At 40.8% G+C, this 18358-nt stretch overlaps 1 protein-coding gene across 2 annotated transcripts in view; it reads right to left on the bottom strand.

Annotated features, from left to right (window-relative positions):
* The window catches only part of LOC126469967 (uncharacterized), a 552724-nt gene that overhangs the window by 38360 nt on the left and 496006 nt on the right, over positions 1–18358 (bottom strand). For both annotated transcript variants that reach the window (XM_050097392.1, XM_050097391.1), the window contains exons 5-7: positions 14951–15126; positions 6310–6463; positions 2267–2367 (exon numbers count right to left, since the gene is read on the bottom strand). In XM_050097392.1, coding sequence (XP_049953349.1) covers positions 2267–2367; positions 6310–6463; positions 14951–15126 — 431 coding nt within the window. The remainder of the gene's footprint in view (positions 1–2266; positions 2368–6309; positions 6464–14950; positions 15127–18358) is intronic.

Genomic DNA, 18358 nt, shown 5'->3' with positions numbered 1-18358 from the left:
ACTCCTGAAAGAAAGGATGTTGCGGAGACATGGCTTAGCCACAGCCTGGGGGATGTTTCCAGAATGAGATTTTCACTCTGCAGCGGAGTGCAGAAACATCCCCCAGGCTGTGGCTAAGCCATGTCTCCGCAATATCCTTTCTTTCAGGAGTGCTAGTTCTGCAAGGTTCGCAGGAGAGCTTCTGTAAAGTTTGGAAGGTAGGAGACGAGGTACTGGCAGAAGTAAAGCTGTGAGTACCGGGCGTGAGTCGTGCTTCAGTAGCTCAGTTGGTAGAGCACTTGCCCGCGAAAGGCAAAGGTCCCGAGTTCGAGTCTCGGTCGGGCACACAGTTTTAATCTGCCAGGAAGTTTCAACATAAATTCTGCCTTTAGGAACTCCAAAACTGCCCAGCTGGTGTGGTGGCCCTTGCACATCCCACCCTGAAGCACATTTGGCCATAACATTGGATGCCAGCCAGTGCATGATCAGCACAGCACTCCATCAAAAAGCGAACAGACATTGGTAGCCATTGAGTTTTTTTCTGACAGAGACTACAGTTCACTCAAATTTTCTGGAACTCCTCACAATGTATGAGAGCATCAAACATTTCCACCCCTTTATAGAGGCCAGACCTGTCACTATTTTCACTCACCACAAACCAATTGCAGCAGCTTTCCAGAAAGTCAATGACAAGTGGTCCTCACCATATTGAGTACATATGCCACTTTATTATGGTCATCCATCACACCCACAGAGCTGACAATGTTGTGGCAGACTATTTCTCACACATTAGTGGACTGAACCTCACATTGAAATGTGTAGAAACTGCCAGTGCCCAGCTTTCTGACTCACAGCTGCAGAGAATGTTAACTGACTCATCCGGCCTGTGTTTACAACTACTGGAAGCATCATGCAGCACAGCTAAAATATAGTGTGATGCCTCTACTACTGGGCTATGACTGTACATTACACCCAAGTTTCCATTGCATCCACAACCTGGAATATCCTAGAATGAACTCCACAGTGAAACTGGTGATGGACTGTTTTGTGTGTGCCCTTCAATCAAGAAAGGCTCACAGGCTTGGGCATGCACTTGTACCCAGTGCCAATGCAGCAAAGTGGGACAATTCCCAACATCAACAGAGTGATTCAGGTATTTCCACATTGATTTGGTCAGGCCCCTTCCCCTTATGAGGGTTATAGGCACTTATTTATGGCACTGGACCATTGCACTCAGTCCGCAGAGGTCATCCCGATCAATAATATTTCCATGGAGACAATGACATGGGCATTTACTGGAACTTGAGTGGCATAGTTCAGGTGGCCCTTTTCCATTACCACTGGCCAGGAGCATCAATATGAATCATCACTTTTCCAGGAACTGTTGAAGTCATGTGGCTTTCAGCACCATTGAACCACAAGCTACCAGCCGGCAAGTAATGGTGTGGTGGAAAGGCGGCAGCAGATCTTAAAGTCACACTGATCTGCAAACAAGATTTCTGGAAGCACACATTGCCACTGGTGTTGTTAGGTCCATGTACTGTACTGAAGACTGACATTGGTTGCTTGTCAGCAGAGAACCACTACACATCATAGCAGAATTTCTAGCACCCGCTCCACTTTCTGACAAGGTAAATTTATCCAACCATATGCAACAGCTCTGTAAACACACTGCGAAGATTATTTCATGCTCCATGTGGGCAATCTACAGCCTCCATATGATGGCCTGTACCCCATTTAACAATGTGACACACACAGAATGGACATTCTTCTCCATGGAAAGAGAACCAATGTTTCCATCAAGTGGATAAATCTGCCTGGGTGCTTTTGACATCTTTCAACACTTCCCCAATGTCCTCAAGTGCTCCTGTGACAGGAACTGTGAGCCCAGCATCTCTGGTCAGCTGTGCCATGGGACTGTAGGCATTGTCTACCTTGACTGGCTATCCACACATGTGCAGACCACAAGGTCAAATTCAAGTACCCTGATATCTCTGATGCTCTGCACTTTAGGACGGGGGTTGTGTGAGAGTGATACAATCAGTAATTGAGACAGTGCACTCTTTGCAGTGCATCTGTATAAAACCCCTTCTTTGATTTTGTTTATGGTTGGCAACTGCTGATGATTCACATGTGCTTCTGTATTGGTTGTGCTAGTAAAGTCAATGTTTGCTGAACAGTATCTGAGGACATGTTATTTTTGTAGTATGAGTGCTCCTATAATTCAATGCCACTTTAAGCTAAAATGCAAGGGACTTCCACTGTAATGATTTAAAATATTTCTTACAGTTCCTTGATGTCTTCTCCTTCGGCGCTTTTTTTTGTGATGCTTCACAGAAATTACTTCTGTAGGTGGAGGCTGTGGAGGACCTCCTTGAATTGTGAGACCTGAAACAATTTTACATAACCCTCCTTCATTTGTACATCTTTAACTGACAAACAGTAATAAGGATTTAAGTTCTGTTGAAACCTGTAGTCAGTGGTACACAAAAGGTAATGAAAAGGATGAAATATGATTAGTTCAAATGAAGCTGCATCAGAAAAATAACAAAACTGTACATGGTGCAACAATAGTGGTAAACAGTAATAAGCAGCAGTACATAAAATTTCTTCAATTTAATAAGTAACATATCTAATAATAAAAATAAATAGAAAATTCCATAAGGATCTGAAACTTCTGGGCAGATTTAAACTGTGTGCCGGACCAAGACTCGAACTCGGGACCTTTGCCTTTCATGGGCAAGTGCTCTACCAACTGAGCTACCCAAGCACAGCTCACGCCCCATCCTCACAGCTTTACTTCTGCCAGTATCTCGTCTCGTACCTTGCAAACTTTACAGAAGCTCTTCTGTGAACCCTGCAGAACTAGCACTCCTGAAAGAAAGGACAGAGCGCGAGTCGTGCTTGGGTAGTTCAGTTGGTAGAGCACTTGCCAGCGAAAGGCAGAAGTCCCGAGTTTGAGTCTCGGTCCGGCACACAGTTTTAATTTGCCAGGAAGTTTCATATCAGCGCACACTCCACTGCAAAGTGAAAATCTCATTCTAGAAACACCCCCAGGCTGTGGCTAAGCCATGTCTCCGCAATATCCTTTCTTTCAGGAGTGCTAGTTCTGCAGGGTTTGCAGGAGAGATTCTGTAAAGTTTGGAAGGTAGGAGACGAGATACTGGCAGAAGTAAAGCTGTGAGGATGGGGCGTAGCTCAGTTGGTAGAGCATATGCCTGTGAAAGGCAAAGGTCCCGAGTTCGAGTCTCGGTCCGGCACACAGTTTTAATCTGCCAGGAAGTTTCATCTCAGTGCACACTCTGCAGCAGAGTGAAAATCTCATTCTCTCCATAAGCAACTATCAGAAATGAAAATGTATGTGCCTGATATAAACAATTCTATAAACAGCAGAGCACTGAGGTCACAACATGTGTATGACTGTAAAATATTACAGTCTTTAGTTGGTATTTCATGAGTAAGGAAGCCAATCATGTGTACCTTATTTGTGGACTACTTTTCCATATTTCTGTTCATATTCGAGTATCACATCATTATATTTCAATCTGCAAATTTCAATCAGCTACAGGGAAAGAAGTGAACTAGGTGCACAGTCTTTTAATTTTTTCTTTTGTTTCCACAAGACTGATTTAATTATTTAATGAGTGTTACTGCGTTAAAGTAAATATTTAACAAACAGAAACAACAAATAGAAGCTATTTATTATAAATGTAGAAGCAGCAGCCTTTCTTCCTGCAAAGCAGAATTTTTCCTACTAATTTTGTTTTGTGAAACTCAACTCATGTAAGCACAAGTAGTAAACAGTACTGATGTGGGAGCATGTCATGTACAAATTAAGATTTTGATAACTGCTTCTACTTTATTAATTTATGAGAACTATTCATAAATTAACTTCTGATTGGCTATTTAAAATAAACAAATGACTCTAGTTTCAGGGTGATTTTGGGGATGGAAAAGGAGACTTTGAAGGTCACATTGCGTTAGTCAGCTCTCTGTTGCATTCTACAATGTGTAAGCAGCAATCAGACTGAAAAGAAGAGTGTTATTGTGTCTCCCACTAGTTGTGAGATATGTTCTGTCATTTGTTTCCTGCAAGCAGGAGTCAGGGCCACCAACATTCATCATTGACTGTGTTGTGTGTAGGGATAAGGATGAGATTGTCAGTGATGATGTTGTGAAGAAGTGGAGCAGAAAATTTATGGTTTGTTGCACAGATGTGCATGATAAAAGTCATCAAGAAAGACAATCAGTTATGATTGACGAACTCATGCAACATGTTGCCAAAACTGTGCGTATGAAATGTTGTGATGCAGTACCTGAATTTTCTGATGGTGTTCCTCAGATTTTAAGCGCAACCCTAATAACGTTGTCATTGAGATGTTAGCTAACCATAAGTGCTGCACACAGTGTGTACCAAAATGAATTGTATTGTATGGAACTGGTAACCTAGAAATGAAGGAGAGGCTTCAGCCCCACTGTAGCCCTCAGTGGTTTATAACCCCACAACAGGCTACAGCAGTCCACTCACCCCACCACTGCCCCACACTCATCTCAGGGTTATTGTGCAGTTCAGCCCCCTGTGGACCTCCCCAGGAATGTCTCACACCAGATGAGTGTAACCCAAATGCTTGTGTGGCAGAGTAATTATGGTGTATGCTTACATGGAGAAAGTGTTTGTGCAGCAATCGCTGACATAGAGTAACTGAGGCAGAATAAGGGGAACCAGCCTGCATGTGCCGAGGCAGAAGGAAAACCGCCTTAAAAACCATCCACAAACTTGCTGGCACACCAGACCTTGACACTAATCCACAGGGCGTATTCATGCTGGGAACTGGCATGCCTTCTTGCCCAGAAAGCAGTGCGTTAGACAGCATTTCTAACCAGGTGGGCAACAAGATGTATTACTGATATTCACAAAACTGAAAGAATTATCATGCAGAGGTTTACTGTGAGACTCTTTTGAAATTCTGAAGGTCAGCCCAAAACAAACAGGATCGGATGATTAATGGAGGAACCATTCTGCTTCACAATGATACCTGACCAAATACTGCAAACTAATCAAAGAAAAAACTGTGACATTATAGGTGGGAGATTTTTCAGCATCCTTGCTATAGTCCAGACTTATCACCAACCAACTTTCATCTCTTCATTAAACTGATAATAAACTGAAGGATGCTGTCAATAACTGGCTAAAGCACTAGCTGGCATAACTCTTTGATGAAGGGATGAAGCACCTGGTGTCATGGTACGACACAAGTTTGAATTCAGGTAGTGACTAAATGAAGAAGTAATGTCAACATGTAAGTACAGATGAAATATAGAAAAATAGTTTCTTTTTTCTTTTTTGATAGCCAGTCAGAGATTAATTTAAGAATAGTCACCATATAATCTGACTTGTTCTACACCCTTGAAGATTTTTTTGTGACAGGCACTAAAAACATGAATTAATAAAAACTAGACAATATTACTAGTGTCTAACATGCAAAGAAGATAACAATGCCTCCTTTTTCACCTATGGCTTGTGGTTTCATATGACTTTGGTACAGTGCTCTGTGCTTTTCTGTAATGACTCATTGTCATGAAGATGCTGTAGGCATGGGGAAACTTACCATTATAATCTTGCTAGCAAATTAAGGTATCAATCACTTGTATGCCCATGAAAGTGACACAAGTTAACTTCAATTATTGGTATTTTTACAGTTTTTGTTAGATTTCATTGTTTTCTATGTTATCGTGTGTTTTTATATCTCAAAGTAATAAAATTTAATGATGTAGGAAATATAACTTATGTTCTTTCAAGTTGTTATTACGTCTTTCTGAATCTTTTACATGACCTACTGCAATGTATGGTTGGTAATGTTTGCTCTTTCCTTCCCTAGTAGTTCTGTTTTCCTCCTCCTTCCCACTGGCTGAACATTACACTAGAAGGAGTGTATTGCTGAAACTAGCACCAATAAATTCAGAAAATATTTGTATGCATATGTATTTATGGTGGAATACCTGAAGTCTAGCCATGAGATAATTGTTATAGAATGTTCTTCTTAACCTTGAACAAGGGAAAGAAAATAAATATTTCTGTCAGTCTTAATGGCTTACATTTATGAGTGGCATTACAATGATACTAATTATTGCCTCTCATTACGCCATAGCCTTGTAATGATAACTGCTTATCTCAAGTTTACTGTACATAAATTTAAATCTGACTTATTATCACACAACACACTAATGCGTTTTTCAATAGAGAAGACTTTTCTTAAAAAATAGTCTGGACCTTTGACATTTTAAGAACTGTAATTTCAGTACAAATGCAAAATATGATAAAAAGCTTACCATTCATACTGAACACAGGGGGGCCAAACATATAGCCTGGGTAGACATATGCAGGAGGATGGGGTGGGTAAAAAGTTGGCTCTTCCTCACAAGCTATAACTTCTTCACATTCCTCAGGACTTCCAGGAGATTCTGAGCTCTGTGGTCCAGAGTTCTAGTAACAAAATAATAGTTATAAATTTTATGAATAAACACTTTCTTGTCATATTTAGAGACTAATTTATGGTAAGGTACTTACTAATATTGGCACTTCATCTAAGCAACTGGTCATATATACACTCCTGGAAATTGAAATAAGAACACCGTGAATTCATTGTCCCAGGAAGGGGAAACTTTATTGACACATTCCTGGGGTCAGATACATCACATGATCACACTGACAGAACCACAGGCACATAGACACAGGCAACAGAGCATGCACAATGTCGGCACTAGTACAGTGTATATCCACCTTTCGCAGCAATGCAGGCTGCTATTCTCCCATGGAGACGATCGTAGAGATGCTGGATGTAGTCCTGTGGAACGGCTTGCCATGCCATTTCCACCTGGCGCCTCAGTTGGACCAGCGTTCGTGCTGGACGTGCAGACCACGTGAGACGACGCTTCATCCAGTCCCAAACATGCTCAATGGGGGACAGATCCGGAGATCTTGCTGGCCAGGGTAGTTGACTTACACCTTCTAGAGCACGTTGGGTGGCACTGGATACATGTGGACGTGCATTGTCGTGTTGGAACAGCAAGTTCCCTTGCCGGTCTAGGAATGGTAGAACGATGGGTTCGATGACGGTTTGGATGTACCGTGCACTATTCAGTGTCCCCTCGACGATCACCAGTGGTGTACGGCCAGTGTAGGAGATCGCTCCCCACACCATGATGCCGGGTGTTGGCCCTGTGTGCCTCGGTCGTATGCAGTCCTGATTGTGGCGCTCACCTGCACGGCGCCAAACACGCATACGTCCATCATTGGCACCAAGGCAGAAGCGACTCTCATCGCTGAAGACGACACGTCTCCATTCGTCCCTCCATTCACGCCTGTCGCGACACCACTGGAGGCGGGCTGCACGATGTTGGGGCGTGAGCGGAAGACGGCCTAACGGTGTGCGGGACCATAGCCCAGCTTCATGGAGACGGTTGCGAATGGTCCTCGCCGATACCCCAGGAGCAACAGTGTCCCTAATTTGCTGGGAAGTGGCGGTGCGGTCCCCTACGGCACTGCGTAGGATCCTACGGTCTTGGCGTGCATCCGTGCGTCGCTGCGGTCCGGTCCCAGGTCGACGGGCACGTGCACCTTCCACCGACCACTGGCGACAACATCGATGTACTGTGGAGACCTCACGCCCCACGTGTTGAGCAATTCGGCGGTACGTCCACCCGGCCTCCCGCATGCCCACTATACGCCCTCGCTCAAAGTCCGTCAACTGCACATACGGTTCACGTCCACGCTGTCGCGGCATGCTACCAGTGTTAAAGACTGCGATGGAGCTCCGTATGCCACGGCAAACTGGCTGACACTGACGGTGGCGGTGCACAAATGCTGCGCAGCTAGCGCCATTCGACGGCCAACACCGCGGTTCCAGGTGTGTCCGCTGTGCCGTGCGTGTGATCATTGCTTGTACAGCCCTCTCGCAGTGTCCGGAGCAAGTATGGTGGGTCTGACACACCTGTGTCAATGTGTTCTTTTTTCCATTTCCAGGAGTGTAAGTGCCAATAAATCAGAGTTAGTTAGTTTGTTACTTTTATTTGCGTGATTAATCATATTCACATTCACATTAATATTACACATTCATATGTAAATATGGATACGTGCTGATCATCTACATTAAAATAATATTACCATAGTTTTATGAGTTAATAATTCCTACTCATTATCTTTTACACATCACGAAATTAGAAATTCATCTACAGAAGAGGAGTAGTTGTCAAGAAGAAATTTTTCCAGTTTGACTCCAAATTTAGCTTTATTGTCTATTAAACATTTTATGCCATGTGTAGGTGTTCAAGAATATTGGTGGCTGTGTTGTACATCCCTTTTTGTGCCAATGACAAACTTATTGTGGAGTAATGAACGTTATTTTTTCTTCTGCTATTGTAATTATGTACATAACTGTTCCTTTTGAACTGCAGTGAATTATTTACAGCAAATTTCATGAGGGAATAAATACTCTTTTAAGCAGTGGGAAAAATGCCTAACTTCTTAATCAGATGTGTACACAATGATCAAGGGTGAGCACCACATATTATTCTTACAGCACATTTCTGAGCAATGAACACTTTACTTCTTAAAGTTGAGCTACCCCAGAACATTATTTCATATGAAATTATTGAATGAAAAAACACTGAATATGTCAAGTTACTGATTTGTCTCTTGCCAAGATTAGCAATGAGTCAAAGTACAGATGTGGCTGAAGTTAGTTGTTTTAGGAGTTCCAATAACTGTTTTTTCCAGTTTAAATTCCATAAATAAGGACACCTAAAAATTTTGGTGTTTCAACTATAGTTATCATTTCTGCACCATGCGTTAGACTTATCACTGGGGTAGTACCTCTAGATATGCAGAACTGAATATGTTGTATCTTTTTGAAATTGAGAGTGAGACCATTCACAGAAAACAGCTCAATAATGCTTTCAAGAACATTATTTACCACTTCTTCTGTTGCTGAATGTATTTTTGGGTTGATTACAACATACAGTAATGATTGGAGGCACTAAAGATGTTTACAAGAATGAATTATCCAAAGCCATTAACGATTTGAAAGAACTTTTGAGCTCTACAGTAAGAATGCCAGTAACTGTCTTTCGGTTTCCCCACAGACATGATCTTAAAAGCACTTCTATTGTGAATGAAGAAATCACTAAGGCCAATAGATAGTTTGAAAAGATTTGCTGAGCATTCAAGAACTCACATTCATTGTGTGTAGATTCCCTGGATAACATCTAAATAGCAAGGGAAAGACCATTAGGCAGTAAGACGTGAGACATCCTCAGTTCATTAGGCAGATTCAAGAATACTGAGCCTTTTTTCCTCCTTCATCTGATATCTGATTCAAATGTGTCTTCTGCAGCACAGAAATCATCACCTTCATCGGAAGCAGAACAGCCTACACCACTGGTACATTCAACAATAGTATCAATTAAACCAGCAGAAGCAGTAAGGATCAACCACCTCTTAAGCAAAAGAAGAGTGTCACCACCAGGCCATTTCAAGGATTTATTATTGGTGATGGCAGTAATCAATCAACGAGGTGACCAATGTGACAGATTCTCAGGATGGCAAATCACTAGTAATTTTACATCAAAATTCACACGTTATATCAAGTCCCCAGGAGTATACAACATTCTGTTAGAACTACTGATGGACTAGGGAGAACCAGCCATGACCAAATTCTTCAATCTGGTGTGCAAGATGTATGAGACAGGTGAAATACCCTCAGACTGACTGAAACCAGATGTAAACAGTAATGAAATTCTAAACTCAGATTGGAATGTATACCGCAGAGACAGGCTGGACAGTGAAGGGGGAGGCGTGTTTATAGCGATAAGAAGTGCAATAGCATCGAAGAAAATTGACGGAGATCCGAAATGTGAAATAATTTGGGTGAAGGTCACGGTTAAAGCAGGCTCAGACATGGTAACTGGATGTCTCTATAGGCCCCCTGGCTCAGCAGCTGTTGTGGCTGAGCACCTGAAGGATAATTTGGAAAATATTTCGAGTAGATTTACCACCATTATTTTAAGTGCTTTATCTGAAAACTACCTTGAGCAGTTAAACAGCGAACCGACTCGTGGCAATAACATATTAGACCTTCTTGTGAAGAACAGACCTGATATATTTGAAACAGTTAACGCAGAACAAGGAATCAGTGATCATAAAGCGGTTACTGCATCGATGATTTATGCCGTAAATAGAAATATTAAAAAAGGTAGGAAGATTTTCTGTTTAGCAAAAGTGACAAAAAGCAGATTTCAGACTACCTGACGGCTCAACACAAAAGTTTTGTCTCGAGTACAGATAGTGTTGAGGATCAGTGGACAAAGTTCAAAACCATCGTACAATATGCGCTACATGAGTATGTGCCAAGCAAGATCGTAAGAGATGGAAAAGAGCCACCGTGGTACAACAACTGAGTTAGAAAACTGCTGCGGAAGCAAAGGGAACTTCACAGCAAACATAAACATAGCCAAAGCCTTGCAGACAAACAAAAATTACGCGAAGCGAAATGTAGTGTGAGGAGGGCTATGCGAGAGGCATTCAATGAATTCGAAAGTAATGTTCTATGTACTGACTTGGCGCAAAATCCTAAGAAATTTTGGTCTTATGTCAAAGCGGTAGGTGAATCAAAACAAAATGTTCAGACACTCTGTGACCAAAATCGTACTGAAACAGAGGATGACAGACTGAAGGCCGAAATACTAAATGTCTTTTTCCAAAGCTGTTTCACAGAGGAAGACTGCACTCTAGTTCCTTCTCTACATTGTTGCACAGATGACAAAATGGTAGATATCAAAATAGACGGCAGAGGGATAGAGAATCAATTAAAATCGCTCAAAAGAGGAAAGGCCGCTGGACCTGATGGGATACCAGTTCGATTTTACACAGAGTACGCGAAGGAACTTGCCCCCCTTCTTGCAGCGGTGTACCGTAGGTCTCTAGAAGAGCGTAGCGTTCCAAAGGATTGGAAAAGGGCTCAGGTCATCCCCATTTTCAAGAAGGGACGTCGAACAGATGTGCAGAACTATAGACCTATATCTCTAACGTCGATCAGTTGTAGAATTTTGGAACACGTATTATGTTCGAGTATAATGACTTTTTTGGAGACTAGAAATCTACTCTGTAGGACTCAGCATGGGTTTCGAAAAAGACGATCGTGTGAAACCCAGAGTCCAAGAGAGTCAGAAGGCCATAGACACGGGTTCCCAGGTAGATGCCGCGTTTCTTGACTTCCGCAAGGTGTTCGATACAGTTCCCCACAGTCATTTAATGAACAAAGTAAGAGCATATGGACTATCAGACCAATTGTGTGATTGGATTGAAGAGTTCCTAGATAACAGAACGCAGCATGTCATTCTCAATGGAGAGAAGTCTTCCGAAGTAAGAGTGATTTCAGGTGTGCCACAGGGAAGTGTCGTAGGACCGTTGCTATTCACAATATACATAAATGACCTGGTGGATGACATCGGAAATTCACTGAGGCTTTTTGCGGATGATGCTGTGGTATATCGAGAGGTTGTAACAATGGAAAATTGTACTGAAATGCAGGAGGATCTGCAGCGAATTGACGCATGGTGCAGGGGATGGCAATTGAATCTCAATGTAGACAAGTGTAATGTGCTGCGAATACATAGAAAGAAAGATCCCTTATCATTTAGCTACAATATAGCAGGTCAGCAACTGGAAGCAGTTAATTCCATAAATTATCTGGGATTACGCATTAGCAGTGATTTAAAATGAAATGATCATATAAAGTTGATCGTCGGTAAAGCAGATGCCAGACTGAGATTCACTGGAAGAGTCCTAAGGAAATGCAATCCGAAAACCAAGGAAGTATGCTACAGTACACTTTTTCGCGCACTGCTTGAATACTGCTCAGCAGTGTGGGGTCCGTACCAGATAGGGTTGATAGAAGAGATAGAGAAGATCCAACGGAGAGCAGCGTGCTTCGTTACAGGATCATTTAGTAATCATGAAAGCGTTACGGAGATGATAGATAAACTCCAGTGGAAGACTCTGCAGGAGAGACGCTCAGTAGCTCAGTACAGGCTTTTGTTGAAGTTTCGAGAACATACCTTCACCGAGGAGTCAAGCAGTATATTGCTCCCTCCTACGTATATCTCACGAAGAGACCATGAGGATAAAATCAGAGATTAGAGCCCACACAGAGGCATACCGACAATCCTTCTTTTCACGAACAGTATGAGACTGGAATAGAAGGGAGAACCGATAGAGGTACTCAAGGTACCCTCCGCCACACACCGTCAGGTGGCTTGCGGAGTGTGGATGTAGACGTAGATGTAGATTTAAAGTGGAATATAATAATTCCAATTCCAAAGAAAGCAAGTGCTGAAAGGAGTGAGAATTACCGAACTATCAGTTTAATAAGTCACAGTTGCAAAATACTAACGCAAATTCTTGACAGATGAATGGAAAAACTGGTTGAAGCTGATCTCGAGGAAGCTAGGTTAAGGAAAGCCAAACCCATCTTTATAGCACTTGTAGACTTAGAGAAAGCTTTTGACGATATTGGCTGGAATACTCTCTTTCAAATTCTGACAATGGCAGGGGTAAAATACAAGGAGCAAAAAGATATTTACAGAAACCAAACGCAGTTATAAGAGTTGATGGGCAGGAAAGGGAGACAGTGGTTGAGAAGGGAGTGAGACAGGGTTGTAGCCTATCCCTGATGTTATTCCATCTGTAAATTGAACAAGCAGCAAAGGAAATCAAGGAAAAATTTGGAGTAGGAATTAAAATCCAGGGAGAAGAAATAAAAACGTCAAGGTTTGCTGATGACACTGTAATTTTGTCAGAGGCAGCAAAGGACTTGGAAGAAGAGTTGAATGGAAAGGACAGTGTCTTGAAAAGAGAATATAAGATAAACATCAACAAAAGCAAAATGAGGATAATGGGATGTAGTAAAATTAAATCAGGTCATGCTGAGGGAATTAGAATAGGCAATGAGACACTAAAGTAGTAGATAAGTTTTGCTATATGGACAGCAAAATCACTGAGGGTGGTCAAAGCAGAGAGGATATAAAATGTAGACTCGTTTTGGCAAGGAAAGCGTTTCTGAAGAAGAGAAATTTGTTAACATTGAGTATAGATTTAAGTGACAGGAAGTCGTTTCTGAAAGTATTTGTATGGAGTGTAGCCATGTATGGAAGTGAAACGTGGATGATAAATAGTTTAGACAAGAAGAGAATAGAAGCTTTTGAAATGTGGTGCTACAGAAGAATGCTGAAGATTAGATGGGTAGATCACATAACTAATGAGGAAGTATTGAATAGATTTGGAGAGAAGAGAAATTTGTGGCACAACTTGACTAGAAGGAGGGATCAGTTGGTAGGGCATATTCTGAGGCATCAAGGGATCACCAATTTAGTATTGGAGGGCAGCGTAGAGGGTAACAGACCAAGAGATGAAGATACTAAACATATTCAGAAGGATGATGAAGCTTGCACAGGATAGAGTATCATGGAGAGCAGCATCAAACTTGTCTCTGGACTGAAGACCACACACACACACACACACATCAATGTAAATTTTAACTTATGGCCAATGCTTGATATTAAAATAAAACAAATTTCTTTTTTCTTCCATATTACTTGATTTTGAATAGCTTTCATTACGTTTCTGTTGCAAAAAACAGCTTTTTGTAAAATAAAATCTCAATGTCCTGTGTTACCCCTTTCTGTAGGATAACATAGAACACATGAAATTTCATTTAAAAAGGCTGTAAGATGGAAAACTAAACTGAAAATGTTCACAAAATATACAGGCTACAAAGGCACCAGGATTTTGAGCATAAACGTTTATAGGTATACTTGAGTTTAATTGGAGAAAGTATCAATGAAAAAAGGTGTCCTATTTTACCCCGTACTACAGTAAGTATTATGATCTTTAAATGACTTAATAAAAAAGGACAAGTCATAAATGAAACTTTTTATTCCGTTCATTATATTAATTTGTTCTTTAAGAGAATAATTTTTTTGTATCTCTATTCTAATTTTATCTTACATATGTGTCTGTTGGAATCAATATCTTACTGAGAGACGAATTTTTGGAAAAAAATACATTTTGATGGCATCTGTTACTGATTACATCTTTGATCAGTAATACTTTTAATTTTGATCAAAACTGTTATTTTGTTCTTGTATTGTCAATTAAATGTGTAACAATTTTCAGATTTTTTTAATATCTGTGATTATCTGTATAATTTGAGTTTTGTTGCTCTATGTTACTGCTTATATGTGTAAAATGTAATGCTTCTGATTTGTTAAAATTTTGATATCCTTATGTTTCTGTTTCATGGCTTATCTGTTCAAAAATTTGCATATTTTTTATTATTTTTTTAATTTTACTTATGTCTATACTTTACTCACATATATGTACCTGACAACTCTTATGAGGCATGAGATGTTTCATAAGACTCATCAGGTAAATTTCCTCTGGGGTTCTGGAAGACATCTGCAGTTTTATTTTTGCAATGTGCAGGTGGTGTCAGACCAAATAAATTTCTCTCATCACATTTTTCATGCAACATCCAGTGTCGATTGGAAATGTTGTTTTATTTCTCATTACAAATAAAATGTCCTTTAAAATGAAAATTTGTTAGTACACTGAATATCACAGTTGACTAATTTGGGACTGCTCTATTAACCCGTAAAATATAAATTCATTTTAAAAACATTTTGATTGTGTTGTGAAAAACACTGAAATTTTCCGTCGATATTACATGGACATTACGTGAACGACATGATGGGTAGTATTTGTTTAAGCTGATTCCTTCTGCACATCATGAAGGCACAGTTGCTAATATCAGCCAAATGCATGAGATAAAATGGGTGTGAAACTCTTAGGAGAGACTCCTGGAATAGATGTCAGGTGTCACACAACAAAGACTTTTGCCCAGTAATAAAGCCGTACCTGTGACTCTGAGGAACTGTGCATATGTGGCAGGCAATGAACAAAGGCAGTGGGTGGATTGAACCATTCCAGTGGTTGCAGTGGCAGTGGTTGACAAGGAATGGCAGCCAGCACAGGCGCAGGTGCTGGGGCGGGTCCCACCAGCACTGTAAAGTTGCACAGCTCATAACCATCTCCTGCAATAAGAGTAAACATAGGCAAAATGTCACTACAGAAAAGTCCAAGTGACATTACTGTCAAATGTAAACAGCTGTGTAATTGACTATGCATTGTACATTGTGATAGCAACTCTGTTTCTTCTAGAACTTGGTGATAAAATACATTCCACATTTGAGGAAATTTGATTGTTAGCTTAAATTCAGATACAATACAAACATCTAAATCTACATTTATACTGTTTGTCCACAATAAGTTGACGATTCACTACGGCTGCCGAGCGCCGATGAGCGGTGAGAGGAAGACAGTGTCGGCTGCTTTCGGCAATGCTGGCACTATTACCCTCGTTTTGTACTTAGCAGGAAATCGGAGGCGGCTCTCGCGGAAAGACTGGGCGCTGAAGTGACACTTCCGTCATATCGGAAATCACCTAATTTGTGGACATAATCATGATCGAGATTTTTACGTACAACTTATGTATTATTTATCCATCGCAAATAATGAAAAATGAAAGTAGATGAATCTACAACTTAACTGCGTCTGAAAAAATTGTCAAAATGATGTTCACTAAAGATCACTGTCATTTCTGTTTGATTGAAGATCATCATCATCATCATCGTAGCTTGAGGGCGTGGCACTGATGATAGTTTAATCGATGACCATTTCCATTATTCCATCTCATGTCCAATACCTTTCCCCTAGCTACTGCATTTTCTTGGAGTAACCTTGCCAGTCATGAGCAGTAACTGAAAGGAAAACAGCATTATCGGTAACAAAATTCTGCTATCTTCCCTTCGACATGCCACCCGTGAAATTGTTCTCCCTGAAATTGTGTTTTATTTTGACTCATGCCATCTCTGTCGGATTTAGATCGCAGTTGTGGGGCGGTAAACGGTCATTTTGTAGGCTCTGCTCTCAGCGATTTTATCCACGGCGCACACTTTCACGGCTGGTTTGTTTTGCTTTTTAGACAACAGTTCAGTCTTCCTCATTGAGTCGTTGCAGTTTATTTACCTGTCTCGCTACCACTCTAACATCGTAATCCTGAAATCATATTTATTAGTGATTCTGTCTAACTTCTTGCTGCGGTATTGTGCACAATCACAGAATTGAATGAAATATAGAAACCACACCATATCTGCCAACACCCTCAGTCGACGTCCGATAGTTTCGTCATCTTCAACAAATTCGCTAGTTAGTGAAAACTAGTTTCTTGCATGAAACTTCCTGACAAACTAAAAATGTGTGTCCGACAGGGTTCCCAGATTCGAGTCTCGGTCTGGCACACAGTTCCAACTTGTCTGGAAGTTTCAAACCAGCACACACCCCTGTGCAGGCTGAAAACTGGTTCTAGTTTCTTGCAGTTTGCAGCAAGTACTTACCGAATTTGTCATTTTGTATAAGTTTTTCTCAAGCTTACGGAATTTGCGTGTGTTCAGTAGCGCTGCGAAAATGTCAGTGTCGAAAATGAGAACGGCACAAAGACAGACGGGCAGAAAAAAATGTACCAGTGGAACCCCTAAACACTTATAATTGGCACCACCAGTCAAGAAAGTGCGAAATGAGTTTATTAAACAATTTGTTTCACCAGAAGGGAAAGCAGAATGACAGTACAGACGTCTTTAAATTTTAGCCGACTTTTTCTTAAATGTTACTGTAAACATAAACGCATTTCATTTGCGATAAAAGTAGTAAACACAGCTTTCAAAAATCGGAGAGTAATTAAAAGGCAGTCTCTTGGTGAGATACCACGCCGAATTTTTGTTTCCTGTTAGCGAATATTTGATCATACAGTAGACAAGAGATGTTCGCACTTTACATATGACATACTCAAAGTTTTTAATCTGAGTGAAAATTGAATAGTGTTTCTTGGTAACATCCTCTAACATTTTTTATTTTGTATTTCGTCACGATTTTTATTCATTAATAATAATGAAACAACAGTGAACACTGCTTTGGTTTTTAAGAAGAACTGCACTTCTACAGCAAGTACTTGCAGATAGTTTCTGACATAAACTTACTCAACTGACATGAACAAGTAAACTTGCGTAACATTTTGTTCTAATGTAAACACCTTAGCAAATGCTTACAGAAATTACTTGGTAGTAATCAGCCTTTCGTAATAATTCGTGTCTAGGGGCAGCTTGACGTTGGCAGCGTGCGGAGAAAAATGAATATGTTTCAAGTGGTGCCGATCTTCTACGCTTCTGGCAGCACTAGCGCGATCGTCAAGTAATTGTGGCCAAACAGTATTACTGGTAGCACTGGTGCAGGGGATGAATGATTATCGGTAAACATATGCATAAGCTTTATTTCTCGAATTTTCTCGTCTTGGTCATTACGCAACATGTTCGCTGGAGGAAGTGGTACGTGGTCTGACTCGTGCCGGAACGTATTCTCTCGAAATTTCAAATAGCGGAACTCACTTTGTTGTACAACACCACTCTTGTAGCGTCTGCCAGCGGAGTTTCTTGAACATCTTAATCTTCGTTGAATCTTGTCTATTTCTTCTATTAATCCAGACTGGTAAGGGTCCCGGAAAATGTGTACTAACAGGAATCAGTCGTAGAAGTGTTTTGTTAGCTACGTCTTTCGTGGGTGACTTACATTTCCGTAATATTTTTCCAGTGACTCTCTGCCTGGCACCAGATTTCACTACAATTAGTTTTATGAGGTTATTCAACTTTGTGTTGCTCTGTACATTTACTCCTAGGCATTTTACATTTTATACTGTTCCAGTGATTTATTGCCAATACAGTAATCATACACTTGGTTTTCTTCGCCTATTTATGCACGCTACGTAACGTTGTTTCAACTGCCTGTCGCTGCGCCAATCATCGATCCCTGCAGGTCTTCCTGCAATTCACTCGTCTGCTGACTTTTCTACCTTCGTATGGACAATCATGTCATACGCGAACAACTTTATGGAGCTTCCAAAGTTATCCACTACTTCATTTATGTAGGTGCGTGCTGGTAATCTTGGCTCTGAGCGCCCGTAAACTCCCAAACACACATTTAAATAGGCTGTGTATTATGAATGAAGAAACACACGGCACTGGTGTAATATTCTACAGTGTTTATTGTTTACAAACCGATTTTCAGTTGTTACACCACTGTCAAGTGCAAAATTAAATATCATGTGTGGTGGTTAGCGGTGAGCAAGAAATCATGTAGGCCCCTATCTATTATAAATCACAGTGACTGAAAAGTCACCGTTTTCACAATAACAGTTTTACAGTGTCTGGTTATAGT

The sequence above is a fragment of the Schistocerca serialis genome, chromosome 3, assembly GCF_023864345.2.
Source record: "Schistocerca serialis cubense isolate TAMUIC-IGC-003099 chromosome 3, iqSchSeri2.2, whole genome shotgun sequence".
NCBI classification, from domain to species: domain Eukaryota; kingdom Metazoa; phylum Arthropoda; class Insecta; order Orthoptera; family Acrididae; genus Schistocerca; species Schistocerca serialis.
The sequence above is the reverse complement of the archived record's forward strand: the minus strand, read 5'-3'. Positions and strand labels throughout refer to the sequence as shown.